This window comes from Oppia nitens, unplaced genomic scaffold (genome assembly GCF_028296485.1).
Source record: "Oppia nitens isolate AA-2021 unplaced genomic scaffold, nextdenovo-longstitch-racon4-pilon3 scaffold7_pilon_pilon_pilon, whole genome shotgun sequence".
In the NCBI taxonomy this organism is placed as follows: Eukaryota; Metazoa; Arthropoda; class Arachnida; order Sarcoptiformes; family Oppiidae; genus Oppia; species Oppia nitens.
Window position 1 is genome coordinate 2,186,379 of NW_026533251.1, and position 22,888 is coordinate 2,209,266.

The following is a 22,888-nucleotide window of genomic DNA, read 5'->3' on the forward strand; positions in this document are numbered from 1 at the left end:
ACTCCCGTTAGAAATGGAAATATATTTTATATTATTACAAATATGCAAATTGTGCACAAAAATAGTGAAATATTAAAAAATTAATTCTAATAATTATAATAACAACTTTAAAATAATATACACTTCAATAGAATATTTGTTCTTCTATAATAATATGTATTGTTTAGAGTTTAGTAGAATAAGCTAGTACATTCCATAGGAATTCCCAGAGAGTAGGGAACATAAGGAACTATAGGGAATATAAAACAAGGATCTGATCTAACCCTAATTATAATGAAACCTATTTTATTGTAAATGAAATATTTTCATCTTTTTTTAATAAATTATTATCAGAAAAATTATATAATATTCTGTTTTTAAATTAATTTACAATTTTTAAAAAATGTCAAATCGCATTGAATTATATTTGTATATTAAAATTTATATATATATAAAACTAATTTTATTTTTTATATTATAAAAATAATAAAATGTAGACAAAATGAGTTTTTATATGATTACACAGAGAAATACAAAATAAAAACATAATATAATAATCATAGCTTATGGCTTGTTATACAAAGAATATTATTATTATAATAATATACTGTAATTTATAATTTATATTTAGAACCAGACATACAGTAAATTTTATATATAATTTATATATAGCTAACAACTACTGTATTAACTTATTAAAAAATATATTATACAGTATATCCAACATTATTATAATCTATTTTTTATGTAACATTCAATTATTATTATTATGTTTGTATTTTGTGGTTACAATATATTATTTTTAATTATATTTTAACATTTTTGATGAAAATTTATATTGGCAAAATAAATTTTATAAAGATTCATCATGTTAAAACAGTATTGTATTATATGTTGGTATATTAATGGCATATTAAATATCCTAATATAAACATTTATTTAGTTTATATATAAAAAATCATTATTTTGTTGAAAACCTTTTTAATTTTTTATTGAAAAATGATCTCAAATTATTTTGACATTTGGTTTTTATCTTTGTTTTCTATGTTTATATTCTTTTATGTATCAAAAAAATAATATAATACAGTAAATAATTGATTATAAAAACTTTTTATCTACTATACAAAGATTAAATTGAATACACATTAAACAAAAACCAATAACAAAAAAATGGTTATTTTTATATACAGATAATCTAATATCCCGTACATTATACAGTACAGTACAGTATAATTTTGTAATCAAATAAAAATACAGCTCTAGTATTGATTTAAGTGTAAATACTTAATATGATTATAATATTAAAAATAAATGTTATTATATTGAATATAATAATCATTTATTTAACAAAAATATAGATTATTTAGCGATAATTTTAAAACCAAACAAATATTAGTTTTACAAAAACACAATACAATGAAATGTAAAAAATAAATAATAATTTTATATTAAAATGAGAATAATTTTATTAAAATACAATCAAATGAAAATGAAATTTGCTGAACATATAGCCAATTGTGTGATTGCTTTTATGAAACACTCTTGAAGAAGGAATCGCTGATCAGATCCCACATATTGGGTCTCTTTTGGAGATCTTCTACAAAGATTCGGTCCAATAGTTGTTTGGCTTCATCTGAAAATTGTTTGCTTTCAGCGAATGCTTTCCACTGTTCTTCAAACGATTGCGAACTCATTTTGAAGGGATTTTCTTTGGCCAACAATTGACATAAAACAACACCAAAGCTCCAGACATCAGCCAGTGATGGATCCCAAGTCTCAGATTTAAATACTTCGGGCGGCAAATGATTGTTCTTTTCAAAGTCTTTCTTTGATAACTTCTTTTTCGGGATAATAGCCTCCAAATCTGAGTCCCAGTAGAAGCAGCTTTTGTTAAGACCAACAAGTTTTAGTTGATTTTGCTTGTCTTGAATGACGTGACTGATGGAAATGTTACAATGGGCCACACCTACAGAATGAAGGTATTTGATACACTGGGCCAAGTCTTTGACAATCTTCTTGACCTCATTTTCATCAACTGTTTCACTTTTACGAAACTTTTCAAAGACAGATTGTGGAAGACATTCTTCTTGAAATATGTATACCTTTTTGTCTGTGGCAAAGATGTCATAAACTTTGACCAGATTTGCATGTTTTGCTCCATTAGTAGGGGCGGCACTGGCATCAGCACCGGTTTGTGTGGCGTCACCTTCTTTAGCTTCTTTGCTTTCTTTGGATTCTTTGGATTCTTTAGTATCCTTTTTTGGCGTATCTTTGTTGGCACTCTCTTCAGCATTTGATCCAATATAACGCTGAATCTTGACGGCCGACTCCAACAAGTTTTGTCGATAATCGTTCGGTACTTTCTCTAGAATAACGACTTTACAAATTACTGACTCGTTTTTGTCTTGTTTAGCACGATATACACGGCTATAGTGACCCGATTTGACTTCAGTTCTGAGTATTTGATATCCTTGGCGTTGAAGCATATCTTCATCTTTGATGGGTTTGGCAGCCATTGATCTCTTGATTAAAGCCATCTCTTTCCTCATAATTGTCTTTTTCTCCATCTCGTCCTTATCTTTCTTGTGTTTGTCGTGTCGTTCCTTTCGTTTCTGAAGTTTTTCCATTTTCTTTTGTTTCTTTTCTTGTTCTTCCCGTTCTTTAGCTTCTTTTTCTTCCAGTTCTTTCTTTTCCTGTTCCTCTTTCAGTCGACGTTCTTCCTCTTCTTTGCGCTTTTGTTCTTCCTTTTCGGCCTTTTTTGTGGCCTTTTTCAACTTATCTGAAATAATCGGCATTTTTGATGTGTATTACAGACAGCACTCAACTATTATCTCTGAATTATAGTCTAATTGAAACAAATCTCTTAATAAGACTTCAATTGATAATCAGTTTAATAACGAATTTTCAAAATACAATTTAATTGCTATTTAAATAACTTTCGTTCTCTGAAATCGATTGTTAAAAATTGATAATTATTGGTTTGAAATATTTTCATTATTAATTCACGCATTAATACTAATAAAAAATTTAAACAATAATTATTTAAAATTTATATCATTTCATACATAATCTCATTCATAATCACTTAAATCAAATCAAATTTCTTTAAAATTATGATGATTTCAGACTTCGTTGACTTTATTAACTCACAAACAGATATCACACAACCAATTGAATTGAGAGACACTAAAGTCCTTATCGATGGCCATCACATACAACACGAACTGTACTTTGAAGCGAGTCGTCAACACAGAGATGACAATTATGGCACCAATTATGCACACTTTGCTGATACCATCACAAGCTTTGTAAGACGTCTTCAGATTTGCCAAGTCGTGCCAATTATTATCTACAACGGATCCATTGATCCAACCAAATATGATAATGCATTTAACGATAGAATTAAAGAAATTCAAAATCTGGTTAAAGATGATTACCGGTGCCGTCGACTTCAATCACCCACTCTTTGTAATTATGTGTTCACTTCAGTTCTTCGTAATCTAAACATCGAAATAATTCAGAGCTGTTCTCAGCCGTGGATACAAATGGCTTCTTTGGCAGACAAACTTAAATGTCCGTTAGTTTCAAATAAGAAATGCTTTTATTTTATGGACAATGATATTGCCGTCATATCTAAACTTCCAATCAAAAGAAGGCAATTATCGTTTAGCACTTCCAGAAAGCTTTGGTTTTTAAAATGCAAAGCCTATCACTCAAGTTCTTTGCAAAAGAGATATAAAGGATTTAGAAAAGAATTATTACCATTAATTGGTGTTCTTCTGGAAAGACGTTTACTTGATTTTAATGGCATCGATGGCATGAGAAATGAGATCTTTCGCAACTGTAATCACAAAATAGATGTATTGATGGAATGGATAACAACCAAGAGCTTCGACAAAGTATTAGAGTCAGTCTTAAAATTTATTTCACAAAACAAGAAATCAATTAATAGTTGTGATCTTAAGAAACTAATGACTTGCTATCAAACAAATGAATTCAGTGGATGTAGTCTTGAAAGTCACTTAATGGATCCCCAACTTAAGTGCAATACCTTAAAAGTGAAGACCGCTGAAGAAGATGTTGATATCATTCTTCCCGATTGGTTTGTCTATGAATACCACAAAGGAGTCATTCGTCCGGCGCTTATGAATGTGATTCAAATGAAGACTCACGTACTCTATCCTCAATTAGAAGACTTTTCGCAGCCATCGAGCTTTGACTGTACATTAAGTCTAAGAAAATTTCTTTACGGATTACTTCGCACAGACACTAAAATTATGTCACAAATCAAAGTAATGACTCGAAAGGATTTAAATAGATTTGATCACTTGGTTTCACCACAACTCAAGATATCTGAATTACAAGAATTACCAGTTTTGGCAAACATCAGAAAGTTGGCAATTCATAAAAGAAGAGCTCTATTGCTGTCAATTCTCAGAGTCACCGAAGGACTCATTAATAGAATCAAAGTGTCTCTTATGGTCTTTGATTTGTGTCAAGACGTCTCATCCATTGATAGCACAACTCTTATTATAATTTTATTAATTTATTGGAGGATTCATAACAAAGAAAGCAATTGGAAAACATTTATTGGATCCATAATTCTAAGTATTATTTATTATCTCAATGAAGACCTGTCTAATGAAGAATGTTGGACTCAACTCTGTATTCCACCAAAGAGTAGCCAACAATTTAATGTCCAATTTGTTCACAATTTCTCACAATTTCAGTCGTGCTTTCATATGTTTCACTTTATTAATACAATTTTGGAAAATCCAATTCGTGAAGGAAACCCATACTTTTGTTTGAATGGTATCTTTATATACAACACTTCAAAACAACTGTCAAATGATGACAATTACAAAGCATTTGTCTGTCAGTTATTCAAGAACTACCCATTAATGGCCAACATTTATAATGAAATCATTCAATTGGTTGTGTTTGACATCAATGGTAATGCAGTCAACGATATAAATCAAAATTATCTAATTTCTAACTAAACTTCAAATCAAACCTTTATTTCATTTTCACTTTTCTTTATTATTTATTAAATTAAATAAAATATATAAAAATTGTTTTAATATAAATAAACTTAAATCCAATATTTTTATTATATTTAACAAAATTATTGAATTTATTTTTAAAATAGTTCTACAAATAATTAGTGTTAATTTAAAACTAATTGTTAAATATTTTATAATACATTTGAATATATTAATAGCTATAAAGTATAAATAATAATTAAAAATTTATAATAGTTTAAAATATTTGAAAATCATTATTTTATTACTGTATATCGTATTATTTGATTTGATTTTATTTATTTAACAATAGTTATTATTATACAATATTATTTTATTGCTAAATAAATAGTGTATTTCATAGGAACTGCAAGTTTATACTATTGTACAAAAAGTGGATGTAATAAGAAATAAATTAAAGCTATTTTTGTCATTTTTATACACAGAGTTAAGTAAATATTAGATTAGTTATGTCAATATCAATACTGATTTTATCAATAAAAAATAAAATATTATAATTTACTTTAAATCAAAAGTAAATAATGTAAATAAGTATTGCATTAATACAATTAAATTATACTAACATTGAATAAATCAAAGTACATATGGGAACCAAAAGTGTTTGCAAAACATTTATTCACTAAGAGATCCATCACTTATTTATTCAAATATAGTTTAGACAAAAATTAATTTTAAAAATATATATTTCTATCTCTTTTTGTCGACATTTCCTGAATTTCTGCATTTAAGACAAACAAATCAATTCTACATTTTGGTTGTTAATCCAAATTTCATCGAAATTCTATAATTTGTCAAAAATTGAGACAAACAGACAAATATACAGATAAATTATCAATAGTTATGAAAATCAATTTATCACATATTTCTTATAATTTTAATTTATTGATATTTACAAATCCAAATATATTTTTTGATACTTACTGTTAAATTATATAAAATGACTGTCACTTGGGCTGTATTCAAGTTTCTCAAATATATTTTGATTTAAACTTCAAAATGCTTTTGATAATTTAGTTAAATTAATGTTAATTTTAACTTAAATAAAAGATAAAAAATAAAAGTTATTTAACATTTCTCACTGATAATAGACATTATGTTTAAATTATGTTTAAATTATGTTTAAATTATGTTCGCCAATCACATCAAATCATACATTTTTACAAACTTTTACACTGTATAACAATAAGTATAAATTTTTAAACCGTTGCCAACATTTTAACACTTATTTTAGCTTTAACTTTATCATTTGTCTTCTAGTAATTATTATAAAATTATTTAATATTTAGTTAATTATTAGTGATATAAAAAATAATCACAATTCTATAGCTTGTATTAAAACAACATTTTACATGAAATAATTATTATAGTAAACAAATTTATATAACTATAGTATAATTTAAAAATATTAGACATTAAATTAGTATTTTAAAAATAGAAAATATTAAATTAAAATTATTTACTTTATTTTATAAAAAAATAAAAACTAAATCATTAATAAATTAATTTTATGATAGTTTGCTATTAATTACTGCGCGAGGTATTATCTGTTCAATTGTATTATCAATAATATCATAGTATTCAGAGCTAGTATTGATGGCATTTGGATCAGACATTAATTGCTGAAATGGTTTATCAATTGATCTCAATTTTATAGACCAAATATGATCCAATCCATGAGTGGCTGACATCTAAAATAAAAATAACAAAATTTATAACAAATAAAAACTGTGACCTTAAAAGTCATAAAACTAACTGATTTCCTAAGTTTATAATAAGTTGAAAACAAATCTTCTTTAGTGATATCTTTGTCTTCTTCACAGTTAATCATAAACCATTCAATTCTTATTTTCCATAATAACATTGCAGTAATCATTGGATGATGTTTTCCATAGAGTTTGTCATAACTTTCCAGAGCGTCTTCAATGGGTTCATACATTGATTGGCAGTAATCAAGAGGCGGCCAATTGCCATATTTGAGATTAGCATTCAACACATTCTTGTTATAATTAATTGATAACTCTTTAATCTGTGGATTACAACACTTAATACACTTGCAATCAATGTTACGCATAATCAGTGATTCAAACAAATCGAGTGCCGGATAACCAGTCATTTCAATTTGATAATCATATCTGAGTTGAGAAAAATTGGTTACTCCTTCACTGATAATTCTAAGATCCAAACAATTTGATCCGTCAAAGAGTGGACAACAGTTGGGAATACATGAATGCGTAATAAAACACATCTCTATATACAAGGCTTTGCCGATATCATTGAGAAAAGTCGAGTCACAAACGTATAACGTATAACCAATTATCTGTTCATTTAAATAATATATTTTAAAGACATATTTCATATAAATAAGCGTACATTCAATGACATACAATACGAAAGGTCCGCATCAAAACCTCTTCAGTAATTACACCTAATTTTGTTTGAATACAATTCAAATCCAATATTTGTTTAACAACCTGAAGCCATGCGCCAAAGTTATAGGTGATCTCATCGATCAGCTCTATCTTTAGATTGTTGTCTTTGTCACTCATGTCTTCCTCATCGTAAACTCTGTGCATGTGTTCACATAACGGAGCGTTTATCTGATCGTAACATACAGTCGAACCGTTCGGTAATTGGTAATCAATTGTCGTACAATTGGGATCAGCTTTCATTCGAAACAAAACACGTAATAAAAGTAGTGTATGTGTTAACCATTCATCGGGATCTCTAAATTTACACCAATCAGACTCATCGCGAATATCTAAACAACTGAACTGATCGGTGATAATTTGGATCAAATCATAGTCGACATCACATTCAAAGCTATGACCAATTGAGTCATTGATACAACACGTATCACTGCAGTACCACATCTTTACACATCTTTCGCAACGAATTGTCTGATCAATTGGTAGACTGTAATGACATATAAAAGGAAGAAATTAAATCAATTGAAACTCAAGAGTTGTGACAATGGATGAGATAATACTTTTGAAAGCAATAATCGCAACGCAATGACTTGTAAGTGCTTTTGAGTGCGCAGACAAACGGTCGACATTTGAGTACAGACTGTGACAACTGTAGTTCAGACATGACTTCATGGGATCAGCTCTTGAATGTCTTGCAATATAAGCGCCAATTCATGTGACAAAACAATGCACGCAATCGGTTGACACGTGATTCACATTTACACTCAATTACGCCAACGATTGCATTGAATAGACATTGAGTTGAATGTTATGAATGCGTTGTTATTTGTGTTGAATGTTGTGTTGAATGTTGTGTTGAATGTTGTGTTGAATGTTGTGTTGAATGTTGTGTTGACAGTGAATGTAGTGATGGAGTCAATGATGTGTTTATTGTTTTGGTTTGAATCCAATCAATAAACTCTTTGATTGACTCAAACAATGAGTCATTTAATTGGTTTAAATAAATACCAATTGATTTGTAAACTCAATGAAACCAACAGACAAATAGAGAGACTTAAGACATCTGTTACCAGACATGAAGTGGTGGCCAACTTGTATCGACAACTTTACCTCAATTGCCGCCAAATGGTTGGTCACAGGGATGGCACTCGTATCAGAAGTACATTAGATGAAAATGAACGCCAACTCTTGCAACAGATGCAAGTGCTCGACGTGTGTCACAATCACATCCAGATCTCAGTCGACAGACAGCCACTCATCGACACACTCGGGAAACTTGAGATCTGCACCGGTATATCATTAATAATGACATCAATTCTGGGTTATTGAATAAAATGAACTCTTTTTGTGGTAATAGATAAGTCAACTCAATATCAAACGATTGACATTTCAAGTGATACACATATGGCTGACACTGATGTGTCTACAAATTGTCCAAAAGATGCTCAAAATAGGGTTAAAGTTAGTAATAATTCAATACATCAATACTGCCATCAAGAGACTGACGACCAGAAAGTCGAAAGACTCAACTCTACCATTGATTTTATTAAAGATACCATCGATAGGGTTCTCAGGAATAGTATTCAAATTGATATCTCAGACACTACTGACTCTACCGATGATATAACGGATCAAACAGATAATTGTGATTCAATTGATGAAACAATCGATGAATTACTAAATACGGAAACTATTGTCTCTCAAGGAGTCAGTGAAGACAAAGTTCTTGTTTGCAATTATTGTAACAAAAAGTATAAACATAAGAAAAGTCTGGACAAACATATCTCACAAATCCATAAGTATTTAAAAACCGATTCATCAAATGATAATAACGTGACTAATAAGGAGCTGAAGAAAAGCAAATTTAAAGCAATGCCAAAGTCTAAGAAAAACAAAAAATATCTCTTTCAGCGATCAGACTGTACTCTTGAGTTGCAAAATGAAACTCAATTGCAAACTCCTCAACAAACTCAAGATGAGACACAATATATTCATCAAAATCATTGTGAAAGTCAACCGATTCAATATGAGATCAGTCATACACAGCAACAACAACAACAAACTCATGAAGAGAATAGACTTCACGATGAGTTAGTTCATCAAAAAATGATTGAAAATGTGAGTAATATGTGCACTGAATGTGGCTATTATTTTGAAGACGAAAACCAAAGGAAAAGTCATATGTTATGGCATCAGTCGTCGTCAGTATCAACACAGCTGATGAATATACCATACAATATACCATATAATCCAGATATCAATTTGATAAATGGATTCAATGAGTACATGAATTATCCATACGATAACAGTTCCCAGTGCTCATTGATTGTTAATAATAGTAATAATAGTCAATTGACTTATAATAAATTGTATGACATTGACCTCAACTCAACTGAAGCTAATCTTATGACAAATCAAATATTTTGTTGTAATTTTTCAAACTGTGATTACAAGACATATGTTTACAATGACTTAGAGTTTCATCTAAGAGAAGCTCACGAACATAGAGTTTACACTTCATTATAATTTCATTCATTTCATTCATTACAATACTATAATTTTTTGTTAACAAATATCAAATAATTTCTATAATTTTGCACATAAAAAGTTAATAATGTAAAAATAAAATTATGTTTATTAAAATAATTGAATAAATATATTTTAAAATAATTATTAAATACTTTATCAATGGCTCAAATGTATGTACCGGTAATTATCTGATAAATAGTTATTTAATATATTAATATTAATTAATAGAATATATAGTAAATGTATTTATTATACTGTATTTATAATAACTTTTTATGAAAACATTTTGCAAAAGTCTATTAACAATAGAAATTTGATAAAATAAATGTTTGATAAAATGCTTTCCGATCTCTTTCTAAATCAATAACTTTATTAGAAATATAGACTAAAATTAATTGTCAATCAATCACTCGTTAACTACAGTATTATATCTGTTGAAAATTTGTCGAATGTCTGACTTATACTCATATTATAAAAACATTTATAACAAATCAAATATACAGTACCGTATGTACGCGCATATAGCCCCCACCCTAACAGGTTTTTTATGAAATAAAAATCAACTTTTACTATGGGCTGTAACTCACATATACCCCCTCAACTGGGAAGTCGTGGGGGTACGAAACGATAGGGGGTGGTTCAACATAGAGTTAATTTTAGACATTCAAAAACTTCAATAGTGGGGAATTCATTAAATCAAACTTTTGATATGAGGCTCACATATAGCCCCATAGTTTTACATATAGCCCCGGATGCCTTAGGGGGGGCTATATGCGCGTACGGACGGTAGTGATGTTAAACAGGATTTTGGTCTTAAAAAAATACCATTCTATTAAAACACACAATTGATTCAACAATTTATCATTTATTTTTACAAAACACTTCTCATTTTTTATTCAATAATCATTACAATTATTTCAGAGTATTTTTCTATTTATAACTTATTTTGATATTTAATACTTAATATATTTTATTCATTAATTTGTTAATCAATTAGTTTTTTGTAAACTTTAACTACAAACTACTTGTGATTTGGTTTACATTATTTATGTATCAGTTTTGTATTATTTTTCAAATGAGTTTTTTTGGTACTGAGATAGATATTATGCAGATTAGGTATATTCCTGTATATAGAAGGTCTCATCTGAGACACATATTTTGAATGTAAAGTCTCTCTTTAGACAACTCTTAGGACAACAATTTGTTAAATTTAATTAAATTTAATATTTTAATGAATTTAATAATAATTAACAATAATATAATTTTGTAATAATCTAAAATAATCTAATTTTATGTTTAATAATAATTACAGTAAAGTTATATATAGTTCTTAAGTGTTACATGTCTTAAGTGTTTTCTATGCAATAACAAGTTAGGTATAAAAATAGCATTGAATTAGTGTTAGAGTTCTATATTCAATACATTGCACCGATTCTGACGGTTATTACCGTTCGATTCTGTTGGTGATTGAGAGACGATATTACCGTTAATATAATATTTCCGATAATTACTTTTCCCGGACAACAACAACAGCTTAAAAATAATCAAAAGAAACAGAAACCAGTGTTGTATGAGATGTCAACGTTTGTCGGATCAAATTCTTACGATTTTAGTGGACTAAGACGTGGTTTATGCAAATTGTCATTTTCACCCAAGAATGACAAAAGTGACTAAAGTAATGGTCAGTTTAAAACATATGGAAAATCCGATAAAACACATAAATTTTAATGCAATTCACGTATAACTCATATCCAAATACAAGAGAAATCTTGAAAATATATTAAAAACAAGCAAATTATTATTCAAAGTAAAAAACTATATTTTTAATACAAAACTCACATTATTCCCCATTTTTCCAATTTGTAATAAATTTATGAAATTAAATGTTAAATTGAATTCAATAAAAATTTTATTTGTATATAATTTTTATATTGTATATAATAAAATCTCAAAAATTTCTATCAAAAATGTATTTTACAATTTAAAAAATATTAATTTTATAGTTATCTATTAATAGTTAAAATATATTTCAATTATACAATACAATTACCAGTAATTGTAAATTTCAATACTATTCTCAACGATATTATGTAATATAATATCTTTTTACTGAAGTTATCTTTAGATTAATATAACAGAAGAAAATATTTTTAGATACAATAGAAAACATTTTAAAAACATATTTAACTAAAGATTTTGAATTAATCATAAATACAAATAAATTAATACTAATATTTGAGTGAAAGAAATGCTAAATGAAGTAAAAAATGGATAAAATATCAGTCATTTTATTGTCGATTTGATTGTTGTCGTCGTCGACATGTCTTGGAATGAATGGCCCAATGTTTGTGCTGACACTCGACAGTACAGTAACATGTGTTCCAACAACACGGAAGAATGGCTTCATTTCATCAATAAATAAGTTTTAATATTAATTACTAATTATTTTAAATTAAATTATAATACAAACCTTCTTTAAGACAATTAGTACACCACTGCTTGCGTTTCATGTCATCGATACTTCTTTCGAGTTCTACATTAGTTCTTCTAAGACATTCCATTTCATTTTCAGCCGATTTCTTGTCCTCTTCTAAGCCACGGATCTTAATCTCCATAACTTTAAGTCTTTTTTTCAAAATGTCTTCAAATGATTCGTTCTTCTATATAACCAAAAACAATACATTAAATTACTGAATGCTTTTAATTCAAATTTATTTACATGTTTTTGGGGTGACTTAGAATTAATTTTGAATTTCTTTAAACTAGCATTGAGATCATTATTAGTACAAAAGAGACTATTGTTCACATTGTTGTCATCTATTTCATCGATAGTTAATTTTTGTGAATTTTCTTCTGAAACTCTATCTATAATAGATTTGTTGAGTGTCTCATGAATGGCATTCATCTTCATTTCATTTTCATCGACACCATTGATATCACTAAAATTAGTAGAAAATGAATTGTTGTTTGAATTGAACGGTGAATCCAATTTGGGATCACTTCGTGATTCATTGGCAGACATATCGGAATCATAAGAATTGTTCAACTCTTGTCTAACAGTCATTGATTGTGAAATACATCGTTTGGCTTTTGGTGAACCATTGATAGATTTTTTCAGTCGTTTGTTTTGTGACATCTTTTTATCATTTGTTTCCTGACTTTCTTGTAGATGTGTTCTAACGTCAAACTTTGATGTCTTAACTTTTAACTTCTTAAGTGGTATTCCATTATAATTATTTAATACGTTTTTAGCACAATTGTCTCCAATTATGGATTGGGGTTCAATTGGTTGAGACGATAAATATAACTTATCGAAAGTGAAAACTGTATGCTTTTCATAAAATCGAAACAATGACGGATAATATCTTTGCAATTGATCCAAATGTAAGTTCATGTCACGGATGGCTTCATCAAACTTTGTTGGATCAAATTTGGACGGTTTCTTATTATTTGGATAGGTTTTAGACATTAAAAAACATTTGTCAAGTTTGAGCCAACACCTGTCAACAATCAAACAAATACATCAATTGTCTAATGGTCTTAAATCGTTAGAAATTTGACAAATTATCGATTTAACCAACAATTTATAATAATTGGTTTATATTAAAATGGTTTCAATTAATTTTAAACAATATTAACACTCATTAACCATTATTCTTAACGATATTAATGGATTACAAAGAATTCAATTGTAATTATCAGTGATAAACTCACTTATCATGAGTACCAAAGAAACGGACGTCCACTTCGTTTCGGATTTCATTATAGCGAACCACTTTTGCGGGCCAATGGGGATGACCTTTAAGTTTAGCCCAAACGATGGCATGTGGTCGCCGACAGACGGCCGCAAAATAAGTCTCCTCTTCCATCGTATAGTAGTTGTTGTAACAATCGGGACATATTTCTATCTCTTCGCACTCCTGTTTTGCCACTCTTAAGATGTTTTTGGCTTCACTTATAAATGCATTGTTAACACCACTGTTGAAGACAATGCAATTATGATGAATCTGTAAATCAATCCATTCATATGTACACATCAATAATGGTAACTAAAACTCAAGCACTCAACTGATTGACGTTTTTTAGATTTATAATATTATTTGATAACCAATACTACAAACATATCATTTCCAAATTACATGTCAATACACCATATGGTTTAAACATTATTAAATAAATATCTTTATAAGTTTAATATTTACAATATTTTAAATGTTTATTATAGACAAATATTACAACTTTAACTCCCCCGCCTATAAAATAATTGCCCCTCAATTAAAAACATTTTTGTGATATCTTATAACTAACGGTAATTATTTTCAAAATATGGTTAAGATTTTAGGAAAAATCAAAATACAATTACGGTAAATACAAATTGTCTAATTTATCATGCTTACATTAAAAAGTTGAACGATAAAATCATTTAACATTTTAAAACACTATATTTTGGCACTAATAAAATTAAATTATTTATTTTAGTATTTAGATATATAGTTGAGTTGTCATAATAAGTAAAAACTATAGAATTATATGAATCAATAAAATTCAGATACAAAATGATTATTTTGCCCATAAACTGCTTAACCTATAAACATAAAAACTTGTTTAAAAACACCCCTACGGTACTACTTTTAACTACATATATATATACTGTTTGGATGCAAAATATATATATATATATGTTTACAAAATAATTTGTTGACTATCAAAAACCTTAATATCTAGTCTTTAAGTGTGTTATTGAAATTTTGTGATATATCTTCAAATGGATCCGTTATACGGCTTAAAATCTCATGACATCCGTGTCCGATATGCCATGGAATATGAATATCGTCGTGGAACAAATCCAACAATGGCGGCCAGTAATATCAATGATGCCTATCCGGAAGCAGTTAGTGTGAGGACTTGTCAACAGTGGTGGAAAAGATGGAAAGAAGAAGGCGTAGTAGTTGAGGACAAAGAAAGGTCAGGAAGACCATCGAAGATTGACAATGAAATGCTGACAGATTATGATCGAGATGAATCCGAAATTTTCAGGTGAAGAGATAGGAGAGATACTAAGGTTGATTCATCAACCGTCACAAGACATTTGGCAGCCATTGGCAAAAGATATGTGTCTTCAGTTTGGGTACCTCATGATCTCACTCCTCAACAAAAGGCCAATCGAGTGAAAACATGCCAAGAGTTGCTTTCACGTCAAAATACGGAAGGATTTATAAAGTGGATGGTGACCGGCGATGAAAAGTTAATATACTATAACAATGCTAGTAAAAAGGGTGAATGGAGAAGTACAGATCAACGACCAATTGGGACGCCAAGACCAGATTTTCGTCAGCAAAAAGTAATGTTATCTGTTTGGTGGGATAAAACAGGAATTATCCATTGGGAATTACTAGAGATTGGAGCCACCATTTCAGCAGATCTCTACTGTCAACAATTGACAAGACTTCGTGACAAATTAATAGAAAAGCGATACTCAATGGTAAACAAATGGGGTGTCAATTTCCAACAGGATAATGCCCCATCTCACACGGCAAAGACGACCAAAAACTTATTGAAACAATTTGGATGGAAAATTGTTGATCACCCTCCATACTCACCTGATATTGCCCCTTCTGATTATTATTTGTTTCGGTCAATGCGACACTTTCTTGATGGTAAAAAATTGAGGTCGAAATTCAGCGACTATTTCGCCAAACAGCCAGAAGAGTGGTTTGCCAAAGGAATCCAAGATTTGCCGAACAGATGGAGAGAAGTCATAGATTTGAATGGCAATTATATACTTAGATAGACTATTATAATTATATATTAAAATATATATATATATATATATATATATATATATAGACATATAAATTAATTAAAATCGTTTGATGTATTGACACCCGCTTTGGAAACAATCTAAGAAACGATTGGCCATCCATTGACATCATTAAAAAAAAGTGCAAATCAGTTGAGTATTTAATGAACAAAATGGTCAATTGGTTACCCATTTGATATCAGCTAAGAAACTATTAGTTGAGGCATAGGTTTTGTTTTTAATATTTCTCTCCACTTGTTTTAAATCCATGGGATTGACGATAATATTTTGATATTCTGGATATTCCTCATCGGAAACGGGTTCGTAAAATGAGTTATTCTTATCGGCCGCTCTGACCGTTTCGATGGTAAACTTGAGGAGTTCGGCCAATGCATTGACATTTCCGTTGAGCCATTGCATAGCACCCGATGGATTGGCCCTCTCTTCCGATTTCATTATGTCTATACATTCGGGACATAGTTTAGTGTTTGCGTCTTCGGGTGATTGACTAATCAGTTTCTTAAGTGATGTACATTTGCTGTGATAACTTCTGAGACACGCTTTACAGGAGAAGTCTACTCCGATCTTATGGCAATCCCAACAATAGGTGTCTTTAATGGGTACCAATCGGTTCCGATCACTGTTAACCACACTTTCGTTTGATTTATTACTTTTGACTGATTGTCTGTCTTCACTGGTATTGGATTTGATGCTATTCCTTGACATCGACTTTGTCTGACTTATAGGACATAACATATTATCGTCAAAAGTATTGATCGCATCCATGTCTTTGTCATTCATGTCCATTGGATCAGATTTATCGACAAAGTTGTCCGCATTAAGTGAGATCAAAGTGGCCATCATTTAGTCTTACGATGAGATATGCAGACAATACATGCAATAATTGGTGTCCAAACTAAACAAGTATTGCATCAAATGATAACACATTATAAACAGTAATCAAAACACAAAACAAATATATTGTACTATAGTTTGGAATATCAAACAAAAATACATACATTATATGAAAGAGCATTCAATTATTAGATAACAATAGACTCTCAATATATGATACAAACAATCATTGGTTTTCATCATTACTACTCAAAACAATTGATATTAATTGACATAATATAACATTAAATCACTGTTTGATGTCAACCATCTCTGTATACATTTATGTTTAACACTATAAAGTAGTTTGTATTGCAATCACATGACTGATGCCAATGCCGTCTATAATATCAACGATAGTTAATATGATTTGACTTTCAATGTATTAAATGTCTAACAAATCGGACCATTAGTTTGGTGTCAAATGTTATAGTATTTAATGATTATAACTACGAAATCAATATTACTTTAATGCAATGTCATTGCTATTACAGTCTATTGATATAAATCAATCATTTTTCATAATAATATGCAAACATTTATATGAAAATTAGCTCAAATTCAAACATTCAATTTATTATTATTAAATTACTTAAATTAAATGAATATGAATGTTAATATTAAATGAATTGGTAATTATTAATATAAAATATAACTATTGATTACAATTTGATTAACAATTATAATGTTACAAATGTTATGATTTAATTAATCCCATAATTTGATGTTATTATCCCATCCGGCAGTTAATACTTTAGAAGTTTCGTGTGGATGCCATAGTGTTGATATACAAACGTTGTCGTGGGCTTGAAAATGGGACAACAATTTGGTTGTCTTCCAGTCCCATATAAATACCTTTCCATCGGCATCACCCGAAACCAGATAACTAATTATAAAAATAATATAATATAAGTTATATATATATGAATATACATCAAGATATTATTAAATTTAAATAATTGCATTTTAGAAACGACAATAAATTTTATAACATTATCCGAGATTTTATAGATGCTATTCATTATATTTGATTAAATTTATACCATCGGAAAATGTTAACTAAATAAATTCAAACTATTTTCACATCAATTTTACATAAATAAATAAATACCTCATATCTGGTGAAAAATCTGGAGAACAGGCATATCCGGCAACCATATGACCAGTAAATACTTTTTTCTGATTCAGTTTGAATCGGTTCATACAAGCAAATGCCTGTATCTTATTGTCCATCGACTGACAGGCCAACCATTTGCCATTTGGTGAAGCAGTAACAGCAGGTACGGCATGCATATGTGGCTCTGCAATATATTTGACGTCAACGGGAATATCCCATTCCCAAACTCGGATGGACTTGTCATCAGCTGTTGATATAAATTTCCGATTATTGTCGACAAACGTTACTGTGTTTATGGCGCCCAAATGTCTATCATATTCTTGAACTATATTTCCCGATCGTGTGTCCCAACAGATGATCTTTTTATCAGACATTCCGGAAAGGAATAGATGAGATCTTTCCTCTTCGGTGTTGAATTTGATACAATAGGACACCTTTCGATTGGTAAACCTTCTGATGCATTGACCAGTTTCTGTGTCCCATAATTTTATATATCGATCGTAACCACATGAAAGAAATCGATCGCCTATTATAATAGTTTTAATCAACAAAATAATTATACATATGGTTTCAATAGTAATAAATTTTCAATTAAAATTTAAATCAATGGTTTCATATACAGTACTCATTATTCATATATATTAAGGGCTGAAAACTTGTGAATATATATTTTTTAAAGTGTAATAATTGAATGGATTAATGTTTGTAGGATTAGTGTATCGGTAAATGATTGACAAAAGTACAAAATTAATTGAACACAATTTGAAATTATAATTTCATATAAATTTGATATTAACTGATGAGCTATAAAATGGATTGCAGTTTGTTATGAGTTACCATTAAATTGTAGTAATATATTAAATATGTGATCAATAATTTGTAAAATATACTAATCATCTAATGTTTAATCAAATATCATACAAACCTTTGCGATTAAAATTAATGTCCCGAACGGCCTGTTTGTGTCCTAAATATGTGATCACACATCGCCTGTCTTTATAAACTTCCCATAACTTAACCTTTGAGTCCATCGAACACGAAAGGAACAGATGTGCTGATCGGGGAAACCATCGAATGGCTGTCAAAGCCTTGGAATGACCAGTATATGTATGAATAACTCTCTTTGGAAGGAAACACTTGGATGGGAAGTGATCTGCTTTGAGGTTGACATCCAAGTCATGAGGTATGTGAAGGAAACTCCTTCCCTGATAGTCGTAGACATCATCGATATGAACGGTGGCCTTCTCTTCAAACTCCTTCTCTTCCATCTTTTTGCCGAAACGTTTCTTTTTGGCCATAAATGACTCGATCTCTTCCTGCTCTTCAGGTGTTGGTTTAGCACTTTTCGACTCATTTTCAAACTGAATCCACGGACCGGTATAGCCATCAATGTTTGATGAATCCATATTTGATATCTTTTTTCGTTTAACTGTTTCTAATGGTTTCATCTCTTGATTAGTGATTTCATTGTTAGATCCATCACTTGGATTTGATGCCTTTCCGTAGACATGGAAGTGTTTCCTCTGCAGCTCAAACACGTGTTCACTAACGTGCGCTTCTTCAATATGACCGGTCAAGAAGTTTTTGTTAACCTCTTGATCGTCTTTGAACGGATTTTTGGGACCAAACTGCGGTGCAAAAAGATCTTCATATTTGGGATTAAATGTTAATTCTTGACATTTTGGATCAATTAATGTGCGCTGTTTGCGAGTTTCAAGAAGATAATCATCTATTTGTGGGGCGCTGTTAATCGTCTTTATGGACACTAACTTTGGATCAGTTGTGTTGTTAATGTTGTTGTCTTTGTCTGAGTCATCGTCACTGCAATCATATGACACTAAACTCATTGTGAATGTCTTGAAACTAGTCTTCAAACTGTTATAAGACTCATAACAAAAGTCAATGTAAACCAAAACAATGCAAACTTCGCCACAAATGACGACAACATTTCATGTGTTGTGCCATCAGTTGTGAGCGCCGTCTCTATCACTGTCTGAATGGCCGCCAATTGTGTCCACAGTTATGGACGTAAATATAGAGTTACAGTCTTTGGATACTAATCTACAATCTGTGACCAATGATGTCGTGTCTCAAAGTGAACCACTAATTGTGAGGACATGTACGGCAACTGTGGACAAGTCGATGACCGATACCTGTGATAAGCGAATTGCAGCTCAAGTCAAGAATGTTGTCTTTTCATACGGAAGGGGCAAAAAAGCTGTGACTGCTCTCAATGGTATCACAATCAATGTCCCCGAAGGCAATATGTATGGCAAACATCACTTCATTACTTGATATAATTAAATATTTATCATTTGTTTAACAGTTACAGTATATTAGGTCCAAGTGGTTGTGGAAAGACTACTTTAGTTCATTGTTTAGTTGGAAGTCTTAAACCAAGAAAAGGCACAGTCATTGTGTTTGGTGAAGAACCCGGTTCTTTCAATTCATTAGTTCCCGGACCCGGTGTCGGATATATGCCACAAGAAATTGGTTTATTTCAAGAGTTCACGATCGAAGAAACATTAATATTTTTCGGCCGATTATATCGTTTACCAAAAGCTCAGATAAAACAAAGCATAAGATTTTTATTAGACTTTCTCGAACTTCCAGATAAATCCAGTTCTGTTGGTGAGTCACTTGATTTTCGGTAAAATTGATAGTTTTATTTAATTTTAAATTTTTGTAGCCAAACTTAGTGGTGGCCAAAAACGTCGGGTGTCATTAGCGGCAGCACTCGTACATAAACCACCGTTGCTTGTGTTAGATGAGCCCACTGTTGGTATTGATCCAGTATTAAGACAAAGCATATGGAAACATCTGATAGCTTTAGCTAAAGATAATATAACAGTGATAATAACAACACATTATATAGAAGAAGCACGAAATGCCTCAATTGTAGCCTTTATGAGACAGGGAATGCTTCTTGAAGAGGGCAACCCTGAAGTACTTATCAAACGACATAAAGTGAACAATTTAGAGGACGTCTTCCTAAGACTATGCAATAACAAAGAGTCTGATCTCAATATAAATTTAGTGGACAAAAGCAGAAACAGCCCTCCGATTACTCAACCAAATGATTTGAATGATATTCTAGTGAACAATAAAAGTCTTCAAAAGACAAATTCCTTGAAACCGTCAAAGATATTAATGAAGAGAAACAAAATTGCAGATCATTTCGCCAGAAGTGAAGCACTGTTTCTTAAGAATGTGATCCGAATGTATCGTAATTTACCGGCATTTATATTTACAGCAATAGTTCCGGCGGTTCAATGTATGCTTTTTTATATTATTTAATATTTATTATATATTATGATCTCTAAAATGATTACAATTTAGGCGCACTATTCTTCCTATGCTTGGGTCGAGATCCATATGATATACCGGTTGCCATCTTTAATGGCGAACCATTAGTTGCAAGACCTCATTATAGTACACTTTTTCTACAATTTATAGACAACTATACAATCAATCAAAATCATTACAATTCCTTTGATAGCGCTTATCAATCGGTCAAAGATGGACACAATAAGGCAATGATAGCTTTAGGGACCAATTTCTCTAAGGCTATGATTCAAAGAGGTATTCACGGCTATGATTCAGATCCAGAAGATATTGAGATGAGTGCTGTTAAGCTCTATCTTGATATGACAAGTGAGACATTTATTTTATTAATATAAAAGTTAAATAAAACTAATTATTATTTCTATTCTAATTCTATTAAATTCTAATATAAAACACGTTTGTATAGTAGATCAGCATTTGTTGAATACAATACGTGTATAAATAAAGAGTTTATTATTATTATTATTATTTATCATTGAATTTTAGGCCAATTCTCAGCCAATAAAATACGCCAAACAATGCATGAATCGTATCAACTCTTCGCTAAAGATATTCTCAAACGTAACGAAATGAACGAAGCATTAGTCGATCCGCCCATTCGTGTAATTATTTTAATCATTAATATAAACCAAAATTATCTTAATTATAGATTTTTAATATGATTTGTAAAGTTTAAACAAATTTTAAAATACTATAATTCATACTATATTTTTGATTTTTGTGATTAATTAAATTGTTTAAATAGGAAGAGGAGCCGATACTTGGTAGTCGTAACCCTCCGGTAACCCATTTTATGGCTCCCGGTTTCATACTTTCGTTGGCATTTTTCTGTGCTATCGCCACATCGGCACTCAGTTTAGTACTCGAACGCAAAGATGGATTACTTGAGAGAAGTTTAGTTTCTGGTAATTATTGAGATTTATTTTATTTAAAATTTGATACTAAAGTCATTAAATACACATTTATTAGGTGTTCATCCAAATGAATATATATTATCACATGTATTGACTCAGACATTGGTTGTCATTCTTCAGACATTATCCGTATTAATGATAGCTTTTCTCATATTTGAAATACCAAATCGCGGCTCAATATTTTGGGTCTCAGTATTAATTGTTATGCAAGGAGTTTGTGGTATGGCTTACGGTATACTCATATCCGCCATAACTAAAGAGGAAAACTTTACGCTAATATTATGCATGGGTTCAATGTTTCCTCAGTTTTTATTAAGCGGTAATTATTTTTTGTTAATTTTTACATATTTAATGTTAATTTAATTTTTTTTTAAATTAAATACTTTTTAGGTGTCGTATGGCCGGTAGAGACAATGCCTAAGATATTGATCTTCATAAGTACTGTATTTTCTCAGGCAAAGAGTATTGAAGCGGTTCGTTATATGTTATACCGAGGATGGGGTTTGGATCACTTTGAAGTTTATTTAGGATTTATTATATCCGGCTCTTGGACTCTGGTATTTCTATGTGTGGCCGCTATTATGTTTAATGTTAACAAATCGCGATAATCTCATAAAATTAGATTATTTTATGTTATCTATAGTTAATGTTTGTGTGATAACAAGCATAACATGTATGGAATGATTTCCTCATATATTTAGTATAATTTAATATAATTTTGACGTATTTTTTATATATTTGATTTCTCATTTTATTAGCCAATTAACTATACCGGTAGAAATACTTTTATTAGTTTTTTTTAATAGAAATATTATGTATACGTATCTGATTTTTACGTTAAT

At 29.9% G+C, this 22,888-nt stretch overlaps 7 protein-coding genes across 7 annotated transcripts; 3 read left to right on the plus strand and 4 right to left on the minus strand.

The window, feature by feature from the left end:
• Nucleotides 1–1,465: 1,465 nt before the first annotated feature.
• Nucleotides 1,466–2,924, minus strand: LOC128963458 (DNA ligase 1-like). Its single transcript, XM_054309966.1, has one exon. It carries the CDS (start codon nucleotides 2,772–2,774, stop codon nucleotides 1,509–1,511), a length of 1,266 nt encoding a protein of 421 aa, XP_054165941.1. The 5' UTR covers nucleotides 2,775–2,924; the 3' UTR covers nucleotides 1,466–1,508.
• A 117-nt stretch (nucleotides 2,925–3,041) lies between these two features.
• On the plus strand, nucleotides 3,042–4,988 carry LOC128963116 (protein asteroid homolog 1-like). The gene has a single exon (XM_054309593.1). The coding sequence runs from the start codon at nucleotides 3,093–3,095 to the stop codon at nucleotides 4,977–4,979; it is 1,887 nt and encodes a 628-aa protein (XP_054165568.1). The 5' UTR covers nucleotides 3,042–3,092; the 3' UTR covers nucleotides 4,980–4,988.
• Nucleotides 4,989–6,526: 1,538 nt separating this feature from the next.
• Nucleotides 6,527–8,228, minus strand: LOC128963565 (SET and MYND domain-containing protein DDB_G0273589-like). Its single transcript, XM_054310079.1, has 4 exons — nucleotides 8,008–8,228; nucleotides 7,406–7,934; nucleotides 6,775–7,338; nucleotides 6,527–6,709 (listed from the first exon to the last, which is right to left on the minus strand). Exons 1-4 carry the CDS (start codon nucleotides 8,109–8,111, stop codon nucleotides 6,527–6,529), a joined length of 1,380 nt encoding a protein of 459 aa, XP_054166054.1. The 5' UTR covers nucleotides 8,112–8,228.
• Nucleotides 8,229–8,256: 28 nt separating this feature from the next.
• LOC128963566 (uncharacterized) lies at nucleotides 8,257–9,973 on the plus strand. The gene is made up of 2 exons (XM_054310080.1): nucleotides 8,257–8,738; nucleotides 8,805–9,973. Exons 1-2 carry the CDS (start codon nucleotides 8,426–8,428, stop codon nucleotides 9,971–9,973), a joined length of 1,482 nt encoding a protein of 493 aa, XP_054166055.1. The 5' UTR covers nucleotides 8,257–8,425.
• Nucleotides 9,974–12,242: 2,269 nt separating this feature from the next.
• LOC128963052 (MYND-type zinc finger-containing chromatin reader ZMYND8-like) lies at nucleotides 12,243–17,114 on the minus strand. Its single transcript, XM_054309507.1, has 6 exons — nucleotides 16,796–17,114; nucleotides 15,966–16,692; nucleotides 13,691–13,983; nucleotides 12,696–13,476; nucleotides 12,447–12,636; nucleotides 12,243–12,377 (listed from the first exon to the last, which is right to left on the minus strand). Exons 2-6 carry the CDS (start codon nucleotides 16,638–16,640, stop codon nucleotides 12,265–12,267), a joined length of 2,052 nt encoding a protein of 683 aa, XP_054165482.1. The 5' UTR covers nucleotides 16,641–16,692; nucleotides 16,796–17,114; the 3' UTR covers nucleotides 12,243–12,264.
• A 142-nt stretch (nucleotides 17,115–17,256) lies between these two features.
• Nucleotides 17,257–19,648, minus strand: LOC128963091 (pre-mRNA-processing factor 17-like). The gene is made up of 3 exons (XM_054309561.1): nucleotides 18,713–19,648; nucleotides 17,782–18,313; nucleotides 17,257–17,556 (listed from the first exon to the last, which is right to left on the minus strand). The coding sequence occupies exons 1-3, from the start codon at nucleotides 19,632–19,634 to the stop codon at nucleotides 17,379–17,381; spliced, it is 1,632 nt and encodes a 543-aa protein (XP_054165536.1). The 5' UTR covers nucleotides 19,635–19,648; the 3' UTR covers nucleotides 17,257–17,378.
• A 152-nt stretch (nucleotides 19,649–19,800) lies between these two features.
• LOC128963090 (ABC transporter G family member 20-like) lies at nucleotides 19,801–22,783 on the plus strand. The gene is made up of 8 exons (XM_054309560.1): nucleotides 19,801–20,054; nucleotides 20,114–20,418; nucleotides 20,477–21,061; nucleotides 21,127–21,441; nucleotides 21,619–21,734; nucleotides 21,878–22,037; nucleotides 22,102–22,365; nucleotides 22,437–22,783. Exons 1-8 carry the CDS (start codon nucleotides 19,810–19,812, stop codon nucleotides 22,652–22,654), a joined length of 2,208 nt encoding a protein of 735 aa, XP_054165535.1. The 5' UTR covers nucleotides 19,801–19,809; the 3' UTR covers nucleotides 22,655–22,783.
• The last annotated feature ends 105 nt before the right edge of the window (nucleotides 22,784–22,888 follow it).

Bases quoted from the DNA above. Each gene is read 5' to 3' on its own strand.
- LOC128963566 (XM_054310080.1), top strand. From the start codon at position 8,426: ATGAGTCATTTAATTGGTTTAAATAAATACCAATTGATTTGTAAACTC. The intron at 8,739-8,804 runs GTATATCATTAA...TTGTGGTAATAG, and splicing joins GAAACTTGAGATCTGCACCG to ATAAGTCAACTCAATATCAA.
- LOC128963091 (XM_054309561.1), bottom strand. From the start codon at position 19,634: ATGAGTTTAGTGTCATATGATTGCAGTGACGATGACTCAGACAAAGAC. The intron at 18,314-18,712 runs GTTTGTATGATA...CTATTATAATAG, and splicing joins CATTAATTTTAATCGCAAAG to GCGATCGATTTCTTTCATGT. The intron at 17,557-17,781 runs GTATTTATTTAT...TTTTATAATTAG, and splicing joins GATTTTTCACCAGATATGAG to TTATCTGGTTTCGGGTGATG.
- LOC128963565 (XM_054310079.1), bottom strand. From the start codon at position 8,111: ATGTCTGAACTACAGTTGTCACAGTCTGTACTCAAATGTCGACCGTTT. The intron at 7,935-8,007 runs GTATTATCTCAT...ATGTCATTACAG, and splicing joins TGCGATTATTGCTTTCAAAA to TCTACCAATTGATCAGACAA. The intron at 6,710-6,774 runs GTTAGTTTTATG...TTTTTATTTTAG, and splicing joins ATTATAAACTTAGGAAATCA to ATGTCAGCCACTCATGGATT.
- LOC128963116 (XM_054309593.1), top strand. From the start codon at position 3,093: ATGATGATTTCAGACTTCGTTGACTTTATTAACTCACAAACAGATATC.
- LOC128963090 (XM_054309560.1), top strand. From the start codon at position 19,810: ATGGACGTAAATATAGAGTTACAGTCTTTGGATACTAATCTACAATCT. The intron at 21,442-21,618 runs GTGAGACATTTA...ATTGAATTTTAG, and splicing joins GCTCTATCTTGATATGACAA to GCCAATTCTCAGCCAATAAA. The intron at 22,366-22,436 runs GTAATTATTTTT...AATACTTTTTAG, and splicing joins TCCTCAGTTTTTATTAAGCG to GTGTCGTATGGCCGGTAGAG.
- LOC128963052 (XM_054309507.1), bottom strand. From the start codon at position 16,640: ATGATGGCCACTTTGATCTCACTTAATGCGGACAACTTTGTCGATAAA. The intron at 13,477-13,690 runs GTGAGTTTATCA...GATTGTTGACAG, and splicing joins TTCTTTGGTACTCATGATAA to GTGTTGGCTCAAACTTGACA. The intron at 12,378-12,446 runs GTTTGTATTATA...GATGAAATGAAG, and splicing joins TACTAATTGTCTTAAAGAAG to CCATTCTTCCGTGTTGTTGG.
- LOC128963458 (XM_054309966.1), bottom strand. From the start codon at position 2,774: ATGCCGATTATTTCAGATAAGTTGAAAAAGGCCACAAAAAAGGCCGAA.